General features: G+C 38.5%; 1 protein-coding gene across 5 annotated transcripts in view; it reads right to left on the minus strand.

Annotated features, from left to right (window-relative positions):
* Window positions 1-24,254, minus strand: part of FUT8 (fucosyltransferase 8) — a 113,656-nt gene that overhangs the window by 17,101 nt on the left and 72,301 nt on the right. For all 5 annotated transcript variants that reach the window (XM_064144457.1, XM_064144467.1, XM_064144476.1 and 2 more), the window contains 2 exons: window positions 22,978-23,092; window positions 18,211-18,448 (listed from right to left, as the gene is read on the minus strand). In XM_064144457.1, the coding sequence (XP_064000527.1) occupies window positions 18,211-18,448; window positions 22,978-23,092 (353 nt within the window). The remainder of the gene's footprint in view (window positions 1-18,210; window positions 18,449-22,977; window positions 23,093-24,254) is intronic.

Genomic DNA, 24,254 nt, shown 5'->3' on the forward strand with positions numbered 1-24,254 from the left:
CATAATGATGTCCTCTGGAGGAAAATCACAGACTGTACAGAAACTGTTTTGTATTTAGATGCCAACTGCACCACCCAGGTGGGATTTACCACCAGCTTTTGGATATGTCTAACACTAACAAATTGGTAACATAGTTTCAATTTCCAGGAGCCCCACTGACTGGATTTTAAACATCAAAGTGAGCCATGTGCATTATAAAAAGCATAACTTTGCTTCCCTGCACTATCCCAATTTGCCTTACTCACTTAAGGCTTACATAATTTTTCATATTTGGCAAATTTAATATTTAATATTTCTCAGATTTAATATTTTCCCTCCTAATTCAAAGATCATTTGGAAACTTTTACTACTTATATCTTTCATATCAACTTCTCCGAGGCCAAACAAATGCTGGTTTGGCTCAGAATGACCTTTGGAATTCATCACTTCATCTCATCTTAATTCCTGACATCTGAACACTGGCTCAGACCTGCCATTGAATGGGCATTTCCATTGGGTGTTCATTACTTTGCATGGCAAAAGTCAGTCTCATTTCTCAAGTAACAATCAACACTATCACAGTTAACTGAAAGCCTGTTTGAGCACTTTAGTCATTCTCCTATCATTTCAGAATTCCACAACTAATTTGAAAGTGTTTCTTCAAGAAGCTGTTCTTAGAAGTATGCCAAGGAACACTGTGCTAAGGACATCCTCGTCATATAAATGCATCTAATTTGTCTGTGTTGCGAGCAACACAACTGAACAGACTCAAATGAAAATGGAAGTTTCACCATTTTGCTTTTCTGTAATACAAACTTATTTAAGCTGGTACCAACTAGCATAGACCAGTTACAGCTCTACTGAACTAAGCTCTCCAACCTGAACAACTCATTACCTATTTGGAACACTGAGTTCAGAATTGTCCCACCTGGGTGGACATTTCTGAATTCATTCATCACACAGGAGCCTTCAGCGCCAGGAATGCAGTTAGACTAGCACAGATAATGGGGACAGGTTGAATTATCAGCAGGCTTCTCAGCATTTTGCTGGTGACTCTTCTATACTGCAAAGACAGCAGGTTCATGATTCATCAGTTTCCATACTCTTTTTGCAAAGTAGACAAACAAAGCATGGACACTATGCAAAGTTACAGTGTGTGGTGCTGTTTATGAACTCTCGACTAGCTCAGAAGAAAAGTATGCTTTTATCTGTTCTGTGCTGCAGGCTACATCTCTCACAAATATCTTTTGGGCCTTTCCAAACATTGTCAAGAGTCAGCAGGTAGGGACTTTATGTTATAGATAAATTATTAAACTTTTAAACTAGCCGATGTAAGATACAACGTATACATCCAAATGATTTTCTCTCTACTATTTTGCTTTGTACATTTTCAACACAAATTTTTTGAACTTGGTTGCTGATTGCTTTCTCACTAGTGTTCCACAATTCACATTTTTTATTCTTGTACCTTATCAAATCTTACAAGGCCAGAAAGTATTGAATAAATTTGGTGTAACTCAGATTTAAAAGAAACTGAAAATACAGTTGGCTTCTTTTCCAGGTTTTATATGCTATATGGGCAGTATTGTCCTATTTATACCCCAAGAGGCTAATCCTTGACAGCTTCATATGGGAATAAACTAAAACATTTCCAAACACGCCAACACATCTTTTATTGCTTTTCTCAGCACAGCCAGGGCTTCTTCTCTGAATCCTCCCTTCTTTCTTGTTCAACTCTTGCAACTACCCTCAGGTATTCCCATGTCTCCCACTGCTGTCCGCACTGTCTGCCTATGGGAAGTGGTTAGTTACCACTTCTCACTTGCTGCTCTGCCTGAACCTTGACTTCAGCAGCTGTATACAACTATCAGGCTATTTTGAGGATTTGGGAGATTTTAGCAAGATCTATCTCTTCTGGTCAAATTTGGCCAAAATTCATCCAATATTCAAAACTTGTACTAAGTTAGGATTAAAAATAAAGGAGTGGACAGAATGGTACAGCATGGTGGCAAAACCTTTGCTCTCACAAGAAACTTGGCTAAAATAGTTCTCTGTCAAAAGTACTATTTTACCAGATTCCACTCAGAAATCAGGACTTGGATGGTAGTCTTATTTCTGGGTTCACTTGACTTTCCATAGCATTGATTTTCCCCTGTTTCTTTGCACATCAAAACCACAATGTAAAGATAAACAGTGCTCTTACTGTCCTAATACAAAACAAGGTTCCAGTGAATGCTCTCCTCCCTTCTGGACCTAGTGAAAGCATGAACTGAACGTATCAACTTCTGCATTTGCAATAGCTATGTCTCTGACAAAACTAAAGCAGCAGCATCTACTGATGCCTTCAGGGCTTCCAACCCCTTTTTAGTGAGCCTAGGTGAGCTGAATTGTAAAGACCTCCATTTCCGCTTCAGTTCTCATGGCTTATTAGAGGCTTTTTACAGCAACTGTCACATTGCTTTGAGATAACATTAAAAAGTAAAGATTTTTCCCTTCTTCAGTTGTTTAGACATCAGCATGCCAGCTGGGAAGTTTACAGACAGAGTGTGCGGCTGCACAAATTGACTTCATCTAACAGTCAGCAAAGGCATTTTAAGCAGACTGTCAAACTAAGTAGAAATCAAGAAGCTTACTAGTAATTTATTTTTCCTTTTATCTCTCTGTATTCAAACTGCTTTGTAACAATGCTCTATTCCACATAAATAGCCTATATGAAAGGCATACCTGCCTGTGAAGAGATCCAGCTCCCTGACTAGCAGGAAATATCACAAAATGTATTTGCAAAGGCAAGTTTACTGCTATAAATTCAAGGGTTTTTTCCATGCTATCCAGACTTAGCGATTTATAACAACCAGAGCTGACAATTTAAAAGCAAGATCTTAGTAAGGATAGCTGAGAAAATTTAGGAAAACCTATAGAAAAACAAAACCCAAAGCTTTACAGCAATATTGAAGAAAAACTAAATTTTTGATTTGAAGAAACTTCACTTAAGCTTAGTCTCTGTATCAGCCCAGTGTTAATTACTATATACCTGAAAATACTTCCAAATACTATTTTTTAACATCAGGTTGTCTTTTCTGCAACAGAACATAAACAGCTTACTTTTATAATACCGTTTCAGCAGCTGTAGGAACTGATCCACAGGGACTAATCTCTGACTTGCATATGCTACCTGGACACAGGACATGCGTGTAAGCCCGTAGCAAGCTTGTATAAGCACACAAAAAACAAGACAGTCTCAAGATATCTTAGGAGACTGAAAGTTTCTAACAGGTCATGAGAATGGAGCTAAATATTTTGAGATGGCTGGCCAAGTGTTTAGCATAGAAGGGTTCCCATTTTAGAGAAGACTTTTACTGCATTTTTGAGTTTGTGGTTTTCAACTTGAGCTCCCAATTTCAGTGAATTAGTAAGAATACCCTCATTTGAGAGTCCAGATGGAACACAACCCTCAAGGTGCACTTAGACAAAAAGATGCTTTAGTTGGCTATAAAACAGCTGCGCATTCAGAAGTGACCTCAAGGATCAAATTCAAAGCAAATTCAAGGTATGCCTCACTTTAACAGTGCATCCAATAGAAACAGAGAAACAAGGAGACATGTCACTTCATACATTCTACTAACCTAAGAAGGGGATAAACAAGACGATAAGCCTGCAGTCACTGAAAACAATTTTCTGGTCTTCAGTCACAGTCACACTCCTCTGTCACTCCCCCTATCTGTCCTTCCTAAAGAGCCTGTATCCTCCCATTCAAATACTCCAATGATAGGAGCACCACATCTCCACGATGCTAGTAAGATCACAGACCTTCAGGCATGCACATGCCTCTAGCTCCTTTTTTTCATTCCTCATCCTAACTAAAAGGTAGACATTAGTCCCTTAAATATCACCTTGAATTACCAGCTGGAGTGGCTGGTATTCCTTTGTGAAACTCTAAGTGCTCTCCTGATGACCTGAGAGCCTCCCTGTTTACCACATTTCCCACTCTGCTCAATGCCCTTGCCTTGAAGCTGATCAACCCAGCAATGTGCACCTGTAGCCCAGAAAGCCAACTCTGTTCTCATTGCAAATCAGCTAAGCCACCAGTTTCTTTAGCAGTACCACTTAAATAGGCACTCCACTGCTGACATCAAAATACCAAACAGCAAATATTCACCACACTCAAGTGTAAGCACAAGATTGTAGGCAAACACATTACAACAGTACACTGACCACTGCATGTGCTTTCACATTTCCTAAATAGCCAATACATAGTGAGATCTCACCACTGAATATATAACTGTGGCTTGTTCTTACTCATTACCTGCTCTTATCAACATGCATTTGTACCTGCTGTCATATTTCACAGTCACTTAATATACCGCAACAGCCTTCTGTAACCATTCACAAAGAGTTCTCATTTTCACTAAACCAAATACCTCATTATCACCAGAAATCTTGCCAGCTCACATTCTATCTCTTTGCCAGATGATACATGAATATGTTGAAGTGTAAAGTTCACATTCACTCTCTGCTGGTGACTTACACCTCTAATGAATACTAATCACTAACTTCTACCCTTTTCCTCTGATGTTCCCTTTAACCCAATTTCAGATACATCAGGAGCTTCTCTTCTGTCTCATGGCAGTTTACATCTGAAGAAATCTTCCAAAGCACTTTCTTGAAGTACAAAATATTAAATCAACTCAAGTCTTCCATGTCTACTTCTTTTTTGTGTTTTTCAAATAAATCTACTTCATTTATGAGACACTAAAAACTCATTTGGTCTTCTCCACAACAACATTTTTCTATTTATTCCCTAAATTGATTACTTCTCTTGTCAATTTGTCCAATCTGTGATGTGCTAGAACCCTTTTTGAAAACTGGTGTTCCTCCAGCGATCCTTCACTGCTCTGTAGAACACAATTATAAACAAAGAATTATAAAATAATGGTAATTGTAAACAAATTCTTTTGTTGTAACATCCTTTCAATAGCACTTGTTTGAAAAAGAGCACCCAAGGTGTCCCCTGTGAAGAAAGAATCAGGAATGAGACCCTCTGTAAGCTGTTCTATAATGAGTATGGATAAGTATTTTTACATTTCATACTACAGTCTTGTCTTCTTTCAGAGCTCTTTTCATCTCTTTATCATCTGCTGGCCCTCCAGACTTTCTGGCAGGCTTCCTTTTTCTGATGTGTTTGAAAAAGGATTTGAGATCAGGTTTTTTGCCTTAAGCAAGCTTCTTCTCAAAATCTTTTCTGGCCTTTCTTAGCTTGTTTTCAGATGTAATGTGCTAGTAGAAATTCTATTCTTCCCTAGTTTTCTCATTTGTATAAAATTTGAGGTTTCACAGGATTTTTTAAAAATGCCTTTTAACAATATGATGTAACTTCATCATATTTACCTTTTAAAAACAAAAAGTTTTTGACAGGGTGATAAGAGTTTGGTTCCTGGGTTTTCTTATGTAATCTCCATACTGCTTATAAGCATTTAATCCCTGTTTATAGGCAGTCTCTGATTTATTTTTCATCCACTTCTATTTTTTAAAAGGAAACACTGTAGGGGACTGTGTGGATTCACTGTATTTACTGTTATTTATTTGCAAATTCAAGCAGATGTGGCTATACCTTTGCTGCATAATATCACCAATCTCCTCACATAAATGTCTGTGAGTACTGAAATAAACCCTAAACTCCCAATATGCTGTTTTGCCTATAACAACCACTTCAAACAAGGAATTTTAGCTTCCTGTTTGATTTGCAGACTTCTGTTTCTTCTGGTACCTTCTTACATCCTAGCAGAAAATGTTGCTCCTCAAAACAACAAAAACTGCAAGCTGAAGACAAGTCTATGATATCCTTGAAAATTTCAGTCATGTTTCTTTCTCTCCCCTAGAAGAGAGGGCTCTGTTTCTGAGTCCTGTGAGGTAGTGTTGCACGTTTAGCATATATATAACCTTACAAGTGATACACAGCATCCAACATCTAGAAATTCCTCCCCCTCAACTCTTCCTCCTCAGAAAGGCTACACTTGATATACATGAATTAGCTTTCTAAAATAACTTTTTTTTCCCCTTAGGCATGTGGGTGGTCACTTCAGATTTGCTTTCTTCTAATTCACTTACCTGGTTTCTCCTGTCTAAGTTTACATTATAACTACAAAATGTTGAAGAGTGGTATACAACAGAGAAATACACAATGTACAAAGAAATTTGTATACAAAATGTCTGAACATGTTCCCAGGAGAATATGCCAGCAATTGACAAGATAATGTATGCAAATGCATGGGAAAAAAAAGAAATCAAGAAAATCAAGACTGTGAAATAGCTACAACCTGCATATATTATCTTTCGAGCATACATTAGACTAATTTATCTTTTTTTAAGGTAACAGTAGCTGGTTTTCATGTCCAACAGCAGGGAAAAAGAAAACTGACATGCCAATTGGACTGCAGACTTAATTAAATACAAACTTTGAAGTGAGTTGCAAGAGGTCATGACAGACACTGCATTATCTAACCTCCAAACCGCAAGGCTTTCTAAAGTGTTCTTTGTAATTCTCAGGTCTCTGAACAGAACAATGCTGTTATTTTTCTAAATCTGCTCCTGTATTTCCCTACTTGATCCTACTTCCCACCAGCTGTAGAAATTACTGTTCAGAGATTTTCATCCTTCTGCTACGCCTGCAGTGCATGTTAGGCTACTGAACAGCAGGGCAGGATTGTAACTATGAATAACTTTCCTGCATACTACACTTAAAAATTAAGCCATGAGTCAAATATCTTCATGGGGATTTCACTAGATAACAAAATTTCTTGCCACACTAATATCTTCTGCTATATCCATCTCACTGGTCCTAATTCTGACGGCAAGATTTTACAATCTGTAATTCTATATCCCTGGAAAGTACCTGTCACAAGAGAACTGTTAGAAGGTGCTGTAACAGAAACAATTATTACAGATTCCTTTTTTTCGATTTTCAGACAACGACCTGCATTATGTAAAGGCAGCTATCACAATAATATAGTGTTAAAATTAACGGTAACCAGGCACTTTTTCTGATTTTGAACAGCCACATTTTTTAAATAGCAAGAAACTGTAGAAAAAATTGGAAAATATTTTAAATAAGTACAGAAACTTTGAGGCTACAATTTAACTTATTCTAGGGCAAAAGGAAGCCTGAGCTCTTCCATTTTGCTGCAAAGGAAAACAACCTATGCAAATATGCCCTTCCTTAAAAAGGACAAAAAAAACCCCAACACACTACACAGAAATATACCTGAACATTTTTAACTACACATGGGTGTTGGAACTGAATTTAGTTATATTACTGAATATCTTCTAAAAACAACTCTCTACAGTATTCTGAAGATTTTTAAATTTTTTTACATATGTAAGAAGTCATTTTTTCAGCAACTATTTTCTCTGGGAATAGAGTTTAGTAAGAATCAGTACACAGCAGGAGAAACTACAAACTTTTCTATCCAGGTTTCAAATCAGGATCATAAATCATCTTTCAAATTACTTGTAAAGCTACAACAAAGCAGGCTGTTCAGTTTCTGGGATCCAGAAAGCATAAGCCTGTATTTTATATGCAATACAACATTTCAGCAAAAGCAGCACTATGTAGTGCTGCACTCACACTGGCCTTGCAATGGGCAGAAGTGTTGCGTGCCTAATTCTTAACATCAGAAGTGTCAAAACTAAAAAAAGACATGGAGCACTTTGACCTGGTTTGCTGGTTATAACATTACCATACACATAGGTCACAAATAAAAAATACTCACCCAAACAAACCAACTTCTACTTATGTCTCGTGATATCAAACTCCTATCAGGGAAGTACAAAACTGCCTTTGAAATACACTGAAATATTTGCCTCATTAGCCCTGTGCAATTTTCAATTCACGGCTACCAGTTCCATTTTTATTTCTGATTATTATATACTCAGACTGTTTCTGACTCAAAGATCTCTAATCATAAGAGGATTTAAAAACGTTCCAAAGCACTTTAACCGTAAAGTCAATTTTCAACCATTAAAAATTATATTTTGTCCAGAATTTAGAACTCTCTCTTACTCCTGATAGATCTGCAATGACATTATGTATAATAAAGTAGGCTCACTAACACAAATCAACCTCTCTCCCTCCATCCCATTTCTCTATAGAAAGTGTTCTGCTTTGCTGTAAGATCAGCTAGTTAAATGAATTTGACTTCTATTTGTCTCCAAGACTTGGCTGCTTGTATTCTACTCAGTTCTGTTAATGAAATTAAGTGCTGATACGGTATTTGAAAGTGAAAAGGATTGCCATCTGCTCACAGAGATGTAACATCTAACTCTGTAGCCATACCTCATGTTTCTTTCAACAGAATGACTCACCTTGCTCACAGTTTAAAAAAAACACATGAACTTATTTTTCCTTTTGTTTATCTGCCTTTGCAGTCTCGTGAGTAGCACCTGGTACAGGATTGTTTAAAATAAATTACTCTACCGATGCCTGCCCAAAGCACAGCTAACTCCACTGCTGTTGCTTCATCCAGCCTTCCTCATCTCTGTCTCTTCACTGCCTACCAGTTGACAGCACAGCTGGGTCACCGAGTCACAGCAACCCTCTTTAATCTTGTAGTGTAAAGCAGATTTCTCTGGCTACCTGGAGAGAATCCCTTCCTATTTATCAACATCCATTCTAAAGCCAGGTAACAAAACTACAGCGTGTGCTGGAGCCTGGCCATGGCTCTGCAAAGGGAAAACAATTTTTTGTTACCATTCCATAACCCTCTGCTTAGACACAAACCAGGATCACATTTTGCCACTGCACTCATCTGAAAACTAAGACTGACCTCACTTCGGCTCTAAGGTCCCTCTAAGTGTTACCACTTTCTAAATATTTGTACATGTTTACATATACAAGCATCTTCACCTAGAGCATCTTACAGAGAAACTTCACAACAGAAAATACGCACTGTGTCAGTAGCTTGAAGACCTGACATAAAGGGAAAACACACAACAGACTGCTCTTCTGCTGACTTCTCTTAAACCACCACTCCCCTATATGCCTCGCACTAAATCTGTTTGAATGTTTAATATGTAAATAATGAAAGTCACTGTATATAAAGATATTAAGAATTATAAACTTATCTATTTTTTCTGCAAGATTTTACTGAGAAGATAGAGATCAGGGAGTAAACTGTAATTCACACAACTGCAAGTTATGCAAGTCAAAGGGTTTTTTAGGATAATACTAAATATTCCTCCAGTTTACACAGAGGAATTGCTGCCAAGGAACATCTAGTTCATGGACTGTAACTTTTTTATTGATTGCTATTAATTCTGCAGAACTTGTACATTTAGACCTTTTGATTACAGTTGCCTGATTGGCTTTAATGAATTAAAAATTCATCCCATGTACCCACTGTATCCCCTTTATTGAATTATACATATATACATATTAGTTAATTCATATTTTAAGATTATAGTTCAATGAACAGTTAAAAACTGGCACTACCATCAAATGAAGAGCTCTGCCATTTTTTTTCCCTTCTGAGTATCCCTGCCTTGAAAATATTCACTTGTCAAAACAGCTAACAGCAGCAATACCAGTATTTAAAGGAAACTCCAGGAAACTGAGTTCCAAGTTTCCTTTTCAAGTTCTCTTTCATCTTACTCATTTTCAGGCCTTAGGGGAAGGAAAAAATGCTGCTACTTACAACGGGCAGATGGACTCCTCACCTCCACATCCTTCCCTTCCTCACCACACAATATAGGTAGGATTTCTAACCATATATTAATCTGTCTTTTCTTTTCCCATTTATTATACAGGGGTTCATTTGTTTATCTCATTCATTTCATGTATTAAAATTTCTCCTTCAATGGGGAATGCCACCAGGACATGATAAATCAACAGGTAAAAAATGGTAGGGAGAAATCTACTCTGGTTTAGCTGTTGCAACAGTAACTTTACGATCTGGTAATGAGTAATACTAATGCTCAATGTAACTAACTTTTTAAAAGAAAATTAATCAAAAACTTAATGATAAATGTGTCTTCACAAGTTTTCTGACTTTTAGCTCTTATTACCAGGAAGTCATACATTCTTCTTGTAACAGTTCCTCCCTGAATTATTCCCAATAGTTTGGCGAGAGATACCAAGGAAGTACAAACCACAAGTTAAGTGACAAATGCAGGCAGAGTGTAACTTTGAAAATAAAAAGAACATGTATACAGCCATCTCTTATTAAGATCTTTTGTTCTTTAGGATAACATTATGAAAGTGAGTTAAAGGAAAATGAAAAATTATGCCACAATGTAAAATAACTTCCACAGAGGTTTAAATCTTTTAATGTATTTAGGTAGAAAACCTGATTTGCAGAACACCCTTGGAATCAGAACAGCTCCTGCCTCAGATGATGAGGGATGAGATGACCCCTACTCTCTGCACAGCTCAGAATATGCCTTACTTGCCTTTTGCTGTAAGATTAACCTCAGCTTGCATATTAAAGTTCATCCTACTCGCCAAATTCCTAAACCATTCTCATTTCATATGACCCAGACACATTTAGCTTTAATGCCTAGTCAGGAGAGGACTGGACCAATAATGATTTAAATATATATATATTCTCAGCTTGTATAAGCCTCTTATTTCTTTGTAGAAGAGATTATTATCTGAGCTGTTTTGATGAAGATAGACTACAGAAACATCAAGACTTTGTTGTTAATAGAACTAGAAGTGTCAAGCAGAGGCAATTTAATTAAGAAGAAGAAAGAGAGAGAAATCTGTAGATTTAAACGACTTTGTCACGAAGCAAAACTTAGACAATTATTGCCTATGCAGGTTAGCAAATTACATGGAATTAGTTCTTCAGGATGATATACAATTTTCTGACTTTTAGGTCTATTGCTGTAATTTACACTGATATCTTGTTGTAAGTGTTCACTTGTGTGACTATTTCTGAAACATAATTAAGAAACAACTTTATTACTAAAAACCCATCTAAGCAGCATAGTAAATAGGCTACAGAGGAAAAACTATTTTTTAACGAGAAAAGGAAATTTTCACTTATAGGTGAATTCCTGTTGGTTTAATTTGAAAACCTAGAAAATGTCACATTGATTTCAGAAGTTAGAGAGAAAAAAAATAAAGGTGTGGTTTGGAACCAAACTATTCAACTACAGTCACGAACTTCAGACTTCTTTGTCCCTGTAACGGTACAGGGAATTAAAAAAATAAATCAGAATCTATAAACTTGGAAAGAGATAAAATACAAGACAGAACATCTTTTAAATGTACTGGCAATTGAGTATCCATTCAGGATTCCTACTGAAGCTAGTAGCAGAAATCAGCTGGCAAAGCCATTCTTCCTCAGTGATGACACCACTGCAGAAGACTGGCATTTGACCCCATACAGGCTAACAAGCGACTCTTTCACACCTGAACACCTGTGCGCTGGTTTGAGGCTAATTGGAATACTTTTAATGAGAGAAATTAGATCATTGGCTGTGAAAAGGAAATAACAGTAATGTCTATATTACTCATTAGTTTTGCTGAGAGACAGAAACAGTCATAACAGTAACAAAGTCTCTCACTTTGGTCTGTGTGCCTGGTTGTGGCTTGTCTTAACTTCTTTGCCTGAAAACCTATGTAACTCAATCTAATCACTTCCTTCTAAACCCTTACCAGCTCTGGCATCTCATCTCTGTGTAAGTGCAAAATTAATCACATAAGCTTTCAACAGGGGCTTATTTGGTTATTTCTGAGATAACGAAGGGTGGGAAGGAGAGGGGAGTAGTTGGAAACCCTCCTGGGCAGTCTCACCATTCAGGAGGGATTTTGAATTTCTGTATTACTTCTAATGTGTATATAATTGTAAATACTTGTGTATACATATGCTTACTAATTTTGCAGTGCTGTAAATACAGCTTCATTTTAATGTCCAACCATCAGAATTAGCCTGGTGATTCCAAGTGTGTGTGGGGGAACCCCCAAACCACCACATCCTTAACTTTGGCACCCAACATGGGGCTCGATTTGATTTATTGCTAATTAGGTTTGGAAGCTAAGCTGAAGCTGTTACCCAGGCCTTGACTTATTTGGTTTTGTTACAATTTGTTTACCATTGAGTAACAGCTCAGATCAGTGCCTTGATTGTATGTATAAAATGGAGAAAAGTGAAATCCAGATTGGTGAATTTTGGTGACTGTTCTTTGAGCTGGATTGTTTTTAAAGTTGCCAATTCCAGTTTTACTATGTCAGATAATGCTACCATTTCCTTTGGTCTTATGAGCATTATATTACCCGTGAGTCACCTTCCAGAGCCCTGTAGCAAGTTCTATGCACATAGCACTGTCATCAGCCTTTCACGTGTAATTTTAGTTCTAGTTTTAGGACTAATTGGAGTTATGTGAGTAAAAGATTTGTGTCTCTCTGCTTTAAGAAAGAAACTGGTTAAGGGTAGAAAACAGTACACAGTACATGCAAACAACTTCTGAAACAGAGACAGGGCTAGAGATTCAGGGTCACAGAGAAGACAAACAAATTCTTTCTCAAAAGAGCTCTCAGAATCCTGGGGAGGGGGACAAAGGGAATTCATCTCCCAGAGATTCTATGAAAGATGTCAAAGTTTATTGACAGTAACATGGCAGACAGCCAAAAAGCTTCTTCTAGTCAAGCCACTCAAGTTTCTGCTGTTTCTAGTTCTGATCCTCATTCAAATTCCAAGTCAACAGCATAGACCGCCAATAATTCGGGCCCTTTGGAAGGGACCTCCAGGCTTTTTTAGTCCAGCAATGACACAAAGAAAAATTAAAATTCAGTTAAGGAGTAATTTTGAAGAGGTGCCGTGCTAGTTTGAAGCAAGCTGGAATGTTTTGGTAGAAGAACTAGATAACAGGCAGTGAAATGAAAAACAATTGTGTCTACTTCTCTCACAGTCACGCTGAGAACTTTGGGAAGAAGAAAGACTTTTTCTCCATTTTTTGTTTCTCACTCTTGCTTTTGCCTTAGACCTGGTTACATCTCATTAACCTTGCTCCTACTAACCTTGCTCCCTAACCTCTTGGCTGCACCTCTCTTCTTCCTGAGAACTGGGGTAAGGTTGAGAGGGCCGGGGGGAGGTGTTGGGGTGGTTTGAGAGCCCCTCCTGGGGACTCAGGTTTCTGGGAGGGGAGTTGTGCTTTTGTATTGTTTATCCTTTGTATATTTCTGTATATAACTGTATATATTGTAAATAGCTGCTTGTAAATTCTGCTAGCTGTAAATAAATTGCTTCATCTATATTCCCAGGGTCCGTCTGAGTTAGCTGGGGCAAATTCAAAAGTGTGGGGGGGCGGGGTAACCCCCAAACCATCACAGGTGCAAATGTCCTACAGGTAGGAGACAAGTCTGCAAAGCAGATAGGGCCACTTAAAAAGAGTGGAATTGACAAATACATAACAAGCCCCCTCAGTAAGGTTACCATGTGGACATGCCTCCTGTTGGCTGTGGTAATGAGATATCCTTCCTGAGATGTCTTGCCATGGGCATCTAGGAAGTGGACTACAATTGAGCAGGGAATTAAGCTTCCGAAGGAGTTTGCTGTGAAGGAAGTACTTTATGGAGATCATGGGAAACACAATCCTGTTGACATTCATGTTAGAACAGGTCTTATAAAGAAGCTTATTAAACTTGCTCCTCCATCTTATGCTAATATCTTGGCTAGCAGATTTCTAACAAGGAATGACAATGGAAGCCTTTCTACCATGGGTGAATTCAATGACAAAATGAAGCAGATAGAGGACAGTTCGTCACACCCAATCATAGTGTTTGCCACTAAAACTGGCTAGAGAGCTAAAAGATACCATGAAAGAACCAAAGGAGGAACTTAAAACCCCCATATCCATTCTTGCAAAGGATAACATTCCCTCACTTTCTGAATGGGTAAATGCTTCTGCCACCAGAAACAGAGGTTCACCTCCTGGAAGGCAATTTCAGCCCAAGAGAAAATTCCACCTAGACACCAGCAATCACGTGGGGCACTTCAGATAATCCTGTGTGACCAATTTGGTGAGAACAGGAACAAGTGAGATGGTCAACCTACTTCAGTTCTTTTGAAAAGAGTCAGGCAACTGTAGAGTGGCATAAACAGACACAACAATGCCAGAAAAGTATCTGTCATTTCCTCAGCTCCCCAGAGCAACTGTTGCAATTTCTCTCACCATAACACTAATCATTGTGTGCACCCTACATGCCATTGTCAGCCTTAGGGGGACCCTGCCTCCAGCCAGGAGGAGGAAAGGGATAATGGAGAGAGAAAATAGCATCTGTTAGAATTTATTCATTAAGTGGCCTGGCAGCTCAAAAGTTCAGAAATACAGGGCTTTAGTTGACATAGGTGCTCAGTATACTCTATTGCCATCAAATTGCAAAGGGACAGAGTCTATAACTATTTCTGGAATCACTGGTGAATCTCAAGAGTTAAGTAAGTTGCAGGCTGAAATTAGTCTAACTGGTAAAGAGTGGAAGAAACATACTACTGTAACTAGGCCTCATGCACCTTATATTCTGGGAATTGACTTTTTGAGGCAAGGTTGTTTCAAAGATCCCAAAGGTCATAAGTGAGCTTTTGGAATAGCATCTGTAGAAACTGAGAGTAGTAAATTGAAGTTGCCTATTACACCTGAACTTTCATATGAATCTACACTTGTGGTATATCATGGCATAGAGGATGTGTACCAGTGAAACCATTTACTTCACGGGTGGAAACACAGCTCAACAAACTGTCACTCAGTGATCCACAATGCATTGGAGAAAGGTAAAGCTCCAGAACACATACAATGACATTACTGTGTAGCCAAACTGCTGAGGAAATCTCAGAGAAAAGTAACAAACTAATTGACATTCTGTTGCAAGCAGGTTCTGCCAAGACGACAGACAAGGTCAAAGGACCTGCCAGAAAAATTCAGTTTCTGGGAGTACAGTGGCAGGATGGTTGCCATCACATTCCACAGGACGTGATAAACAAAGTCTCCACCATGGCAGTTCCCACAAATAAGAAGGACACTCCATTCTACGCAAGCTTGGCAAGTCCTGGGGTCCATTTGAGAGAGCTGCTGGCAACACCCTGACGTGGCTACTCTCAGACCATACACAGCCATCTTCCTGGCTGCCATTCTGGACTGAGGAGACCCTAGCAGCTCGGTCTCCCCCGCTGCTGCTGAGGCAGTGGCATCTCCACAAATCCCTGTCTTGTGACAGCCATGTCTCAAGACATTTCTGACTTTGTTGGCTTTGCTACTCACCTTGGGCTTCTGCTGCATGGATCCAGACTACTGAATATTTCTTACAGCATCAGGAGGCAGTCAAGCTGCAGAAAAATCCAGCAAGTGATCACTACCGAATACCTATCTCGCCTCCGTGAGTAAAGCCTGCTGTTCCCTTAATTCTCAGCTCAGTTTGATAGATAGTGGTGTAAAACTGTGTTTATAGCTTAGCCTTTTCCATTCCCTGACTTCCTAAATTTCTAAATTTGTCCATAACATCCTTTTGAAGAATGCCCAATTGAATCAGAATCTGTAAATAAACCTAAACTAGTTTTGTATATAGTCTGGGGGCAGGGTTTTCAGGAAAATAAAACAATTCTATTTTTATAATTCCTGTCTCAACCACATTAATTCCCTGCCTCCACAACACAAGGTCACACAGTCAGCCTTCAAACTGATTTGAAAAAACAACCAAAGTGAGCTAAGGGGAACATTATCTGTAACTCATCAGCAAGAGCCCATATTGCCGGGAATCATCACCTATTGGAGCAGAATTTCATGACAACACATACTCCTTTTAAGCTGTGTGTGCCTAAGTGCTCCAGAACACTGGTTTACAGGTTATTATGCTGAACGCAAGGCTCACCAAGCTGCCTGTGACTAGATTCTGGTGTCACACAGAGCAGCCTGCCCAGAACCATGCCCAGATGGAATGGTGGTTTCAGTTGCTAGCTTTGCCAAACAAAAGTAACATTTCATCTGAAGTTTCCAATAACAGTTTTCCATTCCTACATATTTTTCAAATTAATTCATTTCTCAACTGTCCACTGCACAGGTAATTCCCCCATTGCTACATAACCCCTGGGCACAGTCCTTCCTAAACCGCTCATCAACCAGGTAACAAAGAACTCTAAGTCCTACTGGATCCAACATGAGTAAGAAATGTTACTGATTCTCTGGAAAAACACAAACATTCAAGCACAACACACTGCTCTCAAAAAAGAAAACTGAAAACTGCAGCACCCAACAGAACTCACAATAATTTTCAGTAGGGAGTAACGATAAAGCCATGAGGTCAAGAAGTACAACTAACGATACAGACACTTGGACTGTATGTAACTAGAAACACCTGAAAAACATCAGTTCTGTCTAGAACTGACTTGAACACTGTAGAATTTAAACTAGAGAGGCACAGACACTCTAGAATGAAAGCTGAAATCTGAGACCCATATAAGAACAAACAATTTGTCCCTGTCTGTAAGTAGAGATGGAACATGGCCACATGTTCCACCATTTCAAAGACAGAAAGACAGATCAAGTGAAGGAACAAACATCAACAGTTTTCTTCTCAGCATTTACGTCACTTTCCAGGCCCACTGACCAGTTCAGAGCTCTCCTGAAAGACAGTGTACCCCAGCACATGTTAGAAAGAAAGGGAATATTTCTTGTGATTCTAGGACATGGGGTACAGTCTCTGATGACTCCAGGAAAACTGTATGCTGCAAGAATGTCTCAGGAATGCATTGTCTCTTACGGATTAATGCATCCACGTAATGATCTGCCAAAATCCCTACACAACTTTCAAGAAATCCAAACCATGACTGTTGCTCCAAATATGTCCTTCAGAACATACTGGAAAGTCTTGGGTCTGTAGGCACAACTAACATGAAAAATAAGGCATAAATCCTTTTTATCTGTCTTTAAGCAGAGAAGAACTGAGCCAAAATTCCCTCAGAGATAAGATTAATGTGCTACATGCCAACAATCAAAGCTTGCATCAGTGCTGATCAACAAAACAGCTATAGCCTGCAAAGTGGCACAATATCTCCCTTACTGTCCCACTGTAATTGTTTTAGTCCAGAGCTCAGCACACTCTCTACCCTTTGTTAGGCTTATCTACTCTTCCAGCAATTATTATGTGGGCTACGATTGTCAGTAAAACAATATACTATTAAAACTAATGTTCCACTTCTAACCCAATCATTTAACTCTCTTCTTCCCAAGTTTATCCTTTAATCAATGAAGACTACATTTACCTACACTCAGGTCAGAACAGTTTGTTGTATTCTCCTTCATCAACTGTATCTTCCCTGAAATTATTTTAATGTTTATAAATTCCCACTACAGTTCTAATGAGACTCCAACAAAATAAGAAAGCTTATCCAAAGGTGAGTCAATAAAATCTGCTTTAATATACATTACTTAAGCTGAAATTCAGTTTAAAAAAAAAAAAATCTTCCCAGTCTTTACAACTTGAGAGCAAAAAAAGTTATTACACTGCCAGCCACTTCCAATGGTGCTCAGTTTTGGCAAATACCTGAAAAATGTTTTAAATATATAGCAAAACTTACAACCCATACAGATAGTACTAAATCCTCAAGATGCTGGCAGTGGTAACTCAATTAAACAAATGCTGTTTTCTGTGAGACAAAGCTGCCTGATCCTCCAAACATGGATGCCCATCCAGTTATCCTAGCAGGATTGCTCAGCCCAGTGTAAGAAGGAACCAATATGTAAATAAAATGCTGCTTAACATTGCCACTGCTTTTACAGTCTGAACTTCGAGTGAGCTCAGCTTACATTAAAATTGTTTCAATGCCTTAATTGTTCTGTCAGGTAGTGAATGACTACTAGATACAATTTCCTTTGAGTTTCTTTTGCTCTGTATTTGAAACATTTTTCACTGTTTGGAAGTTTACCCCCAACAGCCTCTCTCAATAGTCTCTTCCCAAAAAAACTGTGTCCCATTTTGGCATGCAACAGTGGCGGACTGCAACTTAAGTTTGAAATGCAACCATTTAGTATTAACAAATCTCTGCCAGAGCACAAAAATATCTTCATAAGGCGTGTGATTTTTTTCAATACAGTGTAAAAATAAGATGGAACAGATGCTTATGTATAGAACTGCAGTTATAGTCAATAGGCTCCACATAACACTAAAGAAAAAGGTATCAAAACAGGTCTGTGTGATCGAATCTATGAAAGCAAAGAGAAAAGTTTTGAGCCATGAAGCCTCACCTGACCAGTGCCCAGTGGTGGTACCTGACCTGTCAGTACAGGTCTCACTGACAGGCCTGAACACAGTCTCCCAGCCACCAGTGGCGTAGCGCCAGTTCTGAGACTCCAGGATGAGCGTCCGCTGCGTGCCGTAGGCAATCATGAAACAGTAGACCACATGATGGAGCTGGCAGCCATAGCCACAGCCTTTGTTGATATTACAGACTAGTTTCTTGGCTTTGCTGCAGTCCTTCGGGTTCTGCAAGGATGGACGAAAAAGTGAAGCTGAAGAGATCTACACAAAGGCACACTTTCCTCTGAAAAGCTGACAAATGTCATAAATCACACAAGCCAGCCCGCCACAACACATCTCACGTTAAAATGGATGAGCAAGCTCCAGCTCCATGAAAATTTGATGTGAAATCTTCCCTGCAAACATGAACAGTTTTTGAGCATACTTCACTGTCCTAATGTAAAACAGAAGACCTTCAAGATTTTAAATTACTTTTCCATTTGTAAATCTGTCAGAATAAGCTAACGTTTGGACTCAAGAGTTCACATTTCATCAACATGATTCAGTGGTGGAATACTTTTTCCTTTGGCATCTCCCCAAGTCTGTTAGTTCTCTTCCAGTGCACATGCATGTGAACCAACTAAAGACACCTGCCACCTGCCTACAGGACACAAAAGAAATGCTTGTTCACAGGCTGCTTCCCAGACCAAGCAACCATGTACCCAGTACAGCACAGAAAGCACCTTTCTTAAGCAGACTGATAAACATGGTATTTTAATCAGCACCATTCTCAAGGAAATGCACCACAATGCCACAATCCCAGAGACAACAACAAAGGAAGCAAACATCTACACCATGTCAACACTATGTTTAGCTGTACAAACTATAAACTATTTCCAGCTATGTGGATGACACATCAACAGTTTTTCTCTCTGGAAAACATAGCATTGTACTGTATACATCCATACATACATGCCTCTAGATATACTTCTGCATTCCAGAAAGATTCTTTAAAAAAGCTCTAGGACGAAAAGTCAGTTTTCAGTTGAGCTGCAAGAATACTAATATTTGACTGTCAATATAAATTCTATCTAAACAGCTTTAAATCAAATATTCTGCAAACTGGCAACAAATCAGGTCTTTTAAGCAACCGTTACCATCTGGAAAACTGACATCCCAACTTCAAGTGATAATCTGAATATTGTGATTCAGACTTTTGAGACATTTTAAATGTTTATATTTTAAATAAAGCACACAAAAAGGAACAACAAAGGTCAAGGAGGCCATAAAGCACGTTACTAAGACTGTCTTCAAATTTTTCCATGTGGCAAAAATTGTTGTGGGAATTGTTATTCTGTACCTACTTTTGAATAGATTGTCTCTGAGAATCTTTAGAAAATAGTAACATCTAACATTTCCTATGCTTTCTATAACCTTCAAATCACTGTGTTCTCTGGAAATGAAAGCAATGAATTGCTGATATCATAGAATCAACCAGGTTGGAAGAGACCTCCAAGATCATCCAGTCCAACCTAGCACCCAATCCTGTCCTGCCTCATTCAGTCTTTTATTGAACACCTCCAGAAATGGTGACTCCACCACCTCCCTGGGCAGCCCATTCCAATGTAAATCACTCTCTCTGGGAAGAACTCCCTCCTAATATGAAGCCTATACCTGCCCTGGCACAACTTGAGACTGTGTCCCCTTGTTCTATTGATGGTTGCCTGGCAGAAGAGACCAACCCCACCTGGCTACAGCCTCCCTTCAGGTAGTTGTAGACCGCAATGAGATCTGCCCTGAGCCTCCTCTTCTCCAAGCTAAATAACCCCAGCTCCCTCAAAATCATCACACTTTGGTAAGGTGTGCTGGTTTGAGGCTAATTGGAATGTGTTAATGAGAGAAATTAGATCATTGGCTGTGAAAAGATAATAATAGTGATGTCTACATTACCCATTGGTTTTGCTTAGGGATGTAAAAACAAGAAACAATAACAAAGATAGTCTCTGTCTGTCTGCTTTACTATCTCTGCCTGAACCTACGTATCCTGAACTAATCATTCTTTTTCTAACACCTCTTGCTCACCTTTCACAGCTCACCCTGCATGTAAGGGGGATCCTCAGATAAGAGACGGGGCTTGGAAAGGAATAAGCAGGGGAGTTGGTCTGACAGCCCTCCTGGGTGTCTCTGCTGGTCAGGATGGGGTTTTGTATCTCTGTATTACTTTAAACTTGTATATTAGTGCATATAGTTGTAAATAACTGTTTATGTAAATGTATATACTGTATATACATATATGCTTGTAAATTGTGCCACACAAAAAATATAGCTTCATTCCTTAACTTTCAGCTGGCTGAGTTAGTCTGGTGAATTCCTAGCCAGGGGTAGGGGACAAGTAACTCCCAAACCTGCACATAAGGTCTGACCTTTTAACTGGCAAGTTTCACATAGAAGCCTGCTACCAATATTATGAAAATCAAGTAGGATGTACTTTGATACTGTGACTTCTTCCCAGTATTAATATAATGCATCTCCTTGAGGTTTACCATTCCTTGTAGAGTTAACTAGAAAGTACATACACCAGTATTAGTTTGTGACCTCAACAGAAAGCTAGTTAAGCTCATTTCTTTATGACTGAGTAGTAGGTGTGTTTTCAAATTGCTATGCTCATATGTTAAGATGACTATCTATTTGAGCTTCAATCATTTATTGAAAAGTTAAAAAACAACAGTAAAACCTATTCCAGCTCCCACTGAGATTTCCTGAAAAAGGTGGAATTAACAACCCATTAAGGAGGATGAGAAACAATGACTATCACATTGCATACACCAGAAGAGTTTGTGTGTTCCTAAAGCCATAAGTGCCAACCAAAGCAAAACATGATTACATGCAGCTGGTAAGGGATAATAAGAGTCAATTTCAAAGCCATTGAACTTTGACATATTTTCCCTCCTGGCTTCAAGTCACAGAAAAGTATTATAAACTTCTAATTTGAATGAGTGGTGCTCTCTGTTTTCATCCCTGACTACACTGCGCATCAGATTCATAGCCAATGGAGTTGTCTACATAATCAAATGGTTGGCAGGGACCTCCAGGATTATCAAGCCCCGTAACAAAATGGCCATAGAACTGCATTAAAAATGAACCAAACAAATAAAAAGCACACAAGCAGCAACACTAAATCCCAATCAAGCACACAAGACATACTTCAATATGTAGTAAATCAGAATTCTGCCTACGAATGCTGCAAATGAAAATAATAACTTTTCACAATTGTAAGATGGTTAAAAATATCTACTTCTGTGTAAGAAAATGTAGCATGTCATGTAAAATAAAAGTGGATTTTTGTAACTGTCTAAAGGGATTCAGAGTCTTTCATCATGAATAACCTGGGCATATGCTGTGGCTCTCACAAAATTCATTGTTTCCACTGAATTGATAAGAGTTAGACTAAAGGCAATACACGACTAATTCATACTTGTCAGAACTGGCAGATCCCAGCTCCTGCTTCCCTCAAGAAGTTTTACAGTTCTTCAGGGTGCAAATGACCTCTCTTGCCCAGGTTACAGGTTAAGTATTACACCCAGGTCTTCTCACTCATTCTCCTGTATTAGGTGAAAACCTGTGTAATGAGGTGTGCAGGCCACATGAGTGTAGTAGAGCTATAGAAGTCTAGCTGACATCTCCTTTACTAATGGAGATAGAAATCACCTGATACTCTGCAGACCTACAAAACTGCATTAGTGATGAGAGAAACAGCATTTAGCCATAGATTTAATTAACATTTGTTGCTTTGCTTGTTTGAAGGAACACCCTTGATTGGCTTCTTTCAAATAACTGACTTGGGTAGCTACTTTCTCCCCCTTAGGTTTATAAATTCGTTTTGCATCCATTTGAAAACAGTTTTAACTGAGACATGCCAAACAGGAACAATCAGCCTTTAAATAAAATTATTTAGAAGTTGTTATTTTGTACCTATGGTTCACCAAAGGAATGCTGCCACTATAAATCTTTGTAAGAAGCCTAACAAGACTAAAGCAGGTTCTGCACTATATAACAGCCTCAAACACCCAAATTTTATTAAATTTATCCTTACATTTAATTCCACAAAAGCAACACAGCATGAGTGGCATACTGAAGAGTGTCTTCTCCAGAAAAGACCAGACTTTCATTCCCTGTTCAAGTTCTCTGCCACACTCAAGGTTCTGTACAGTTCTGTGTCCCTTTCTTTGTTCTCTTAGTAGAGTGAAATCTTCACCTGTTTAATCTGTACTCTCAGAGATACCAGGTTCAGGTATCTGATCCTCCACATGACTTTCATCTTCAAGTTTCACACTTTCATTATATCTTTTCTGACACTAAGGGAGTAGAACTGCACAGCTTATCCTAGAGGCACGTGAATGCTTTAAATATCATTGAGTATTTTCACAGAATTAGCTGAGGCCCTTGTTACTCAGTGCTATTAGTGGACTGTGCACATGCATGTGCATTAAAGGTTGTCTTCCCCATGTACATATGCAGGATCAAAGATAACACAACGTGCATGAACAGTGTAAAATTCTTCCAGTAAATTCAAAAAAAGCCCCACAAACAAAAACAACCAACAACAAAAACCCTAAAAACCGTCTGAAACAAACATTCTATTTGTTTTTTTATGTGATTCATACATACACAAACATTCACTTCACACTACCAGGTAATTATTCTGTTACAAGAATACAGCCAAGTGCCACAGATATAAAAAAGAGTCTATCTTGATGTAAAAGCTCTACTCTTACCTGCAGGTAAGTTATTCTCCTCTGCACCAAATCTGTTAGATCTTTGGCCTCTTTTTCTCGCCACTCTCCTGCTCCATCTGTTTGACTGAGGTAGTACAAGTCGGTCATTATTGACCTGTAAACAGAAAACAGACTTCAAATAAGGGAAACAATCTTTCTAAACTGGAGAATTAGATAAAATCAAAGGCAAGACCTCAATTATAGCCTCAACAGCAGTTTCTTCATGCCACTTCCTACCTCACAATTTGAACAACAGCCAAGAAATACTGTGTTCTCCATTTCACCGACGAATAACAGTATTAAAACTAGAGATGGGTTAGAAAAACCCTTAGGCCTGCTAGAACACATTTGTTCCGGCTATGTGCTAAGAGAAACCGAAGAACAGTTCCAAGAGGCCACAGATGAAGTGAATCCTACAGCAGCTCCTGTTAGAATGCACTGTTATTTAGCCTCCTACAAGTACCTTACTATGTTTGTAGAGATTGTAATACTATAAATGTCTTTAGCACAGACACAACAGTAACTCATCTATTACTTAAAAATAACTACGGAATTTTATTACATAGTTCAGTAAATATTTTTTTCTTATGGCATGGACCTAATTCTGACTCTGGAAGATCTGGAAGTTCTGCTTGCTTAGATTGCCTGCAATCTCCTAGTAATCAAATAGGGGGAAAAAAGGTAAAAATCCCAAACAGACTATACGGCCACATCACAAGTTTAAACTACACACTGAATTCTGAGGAACTATCAACTATTAAATTGAGATTATCCAATAGTGTAGAGATCCTCTTTCTTGGGTTATCACATTTTGGTGGCCAAAGAAGTGGACAAGGACTCCTTGACATAAAAGGAATAATGCTATATGGCATTTATTTGCCAAAATTAGGCCCTAACTTTGTGAAAAACAGCACAAGCATCCAGGAAAAAATAATTTAAAAATCTGTAGCTTTTGGCAAGAAATACAAAACTAGAGGTAAACTGTTAAAAATATCTGTAAAACATTAATGACTACTCTACAAGTAACTGGTAGCCCAATTCAGAACTGGCAATTTCAGGGTTGGCTTTGTAGACTGAGAATATTTAAAGCTGCTAAACATTCCTCCATAAAATGCCAAAATTTTAGGTTTGAACCACTTCTCTTAATTCTTTCATCTGAACTTCAGATGTTGCAATTCATTGTCTGAAACTCTTGATAATCTACAAGTTTGGTCACTGGGAAGAGATGCAAGAGAACAACATCAGAGAAACTTACAAGGTGACAAAAGAGCATGAGC

Source organism: Pogoniulus pusillus, chromosome 1 (genome assembly GCF_015220805.1).
Source record: "Pogoniulus pusillus isolate bPogPus1 chromosome 1, bPogPus1.pri, whole genome shotgun sequence".
NCBI classification, from domain to species: Eukaryota; Metazoa; Chordata; class Aves; order Piciformes; family Lybiidae; genus Pogoniulus; species Pogoniulus pusillus.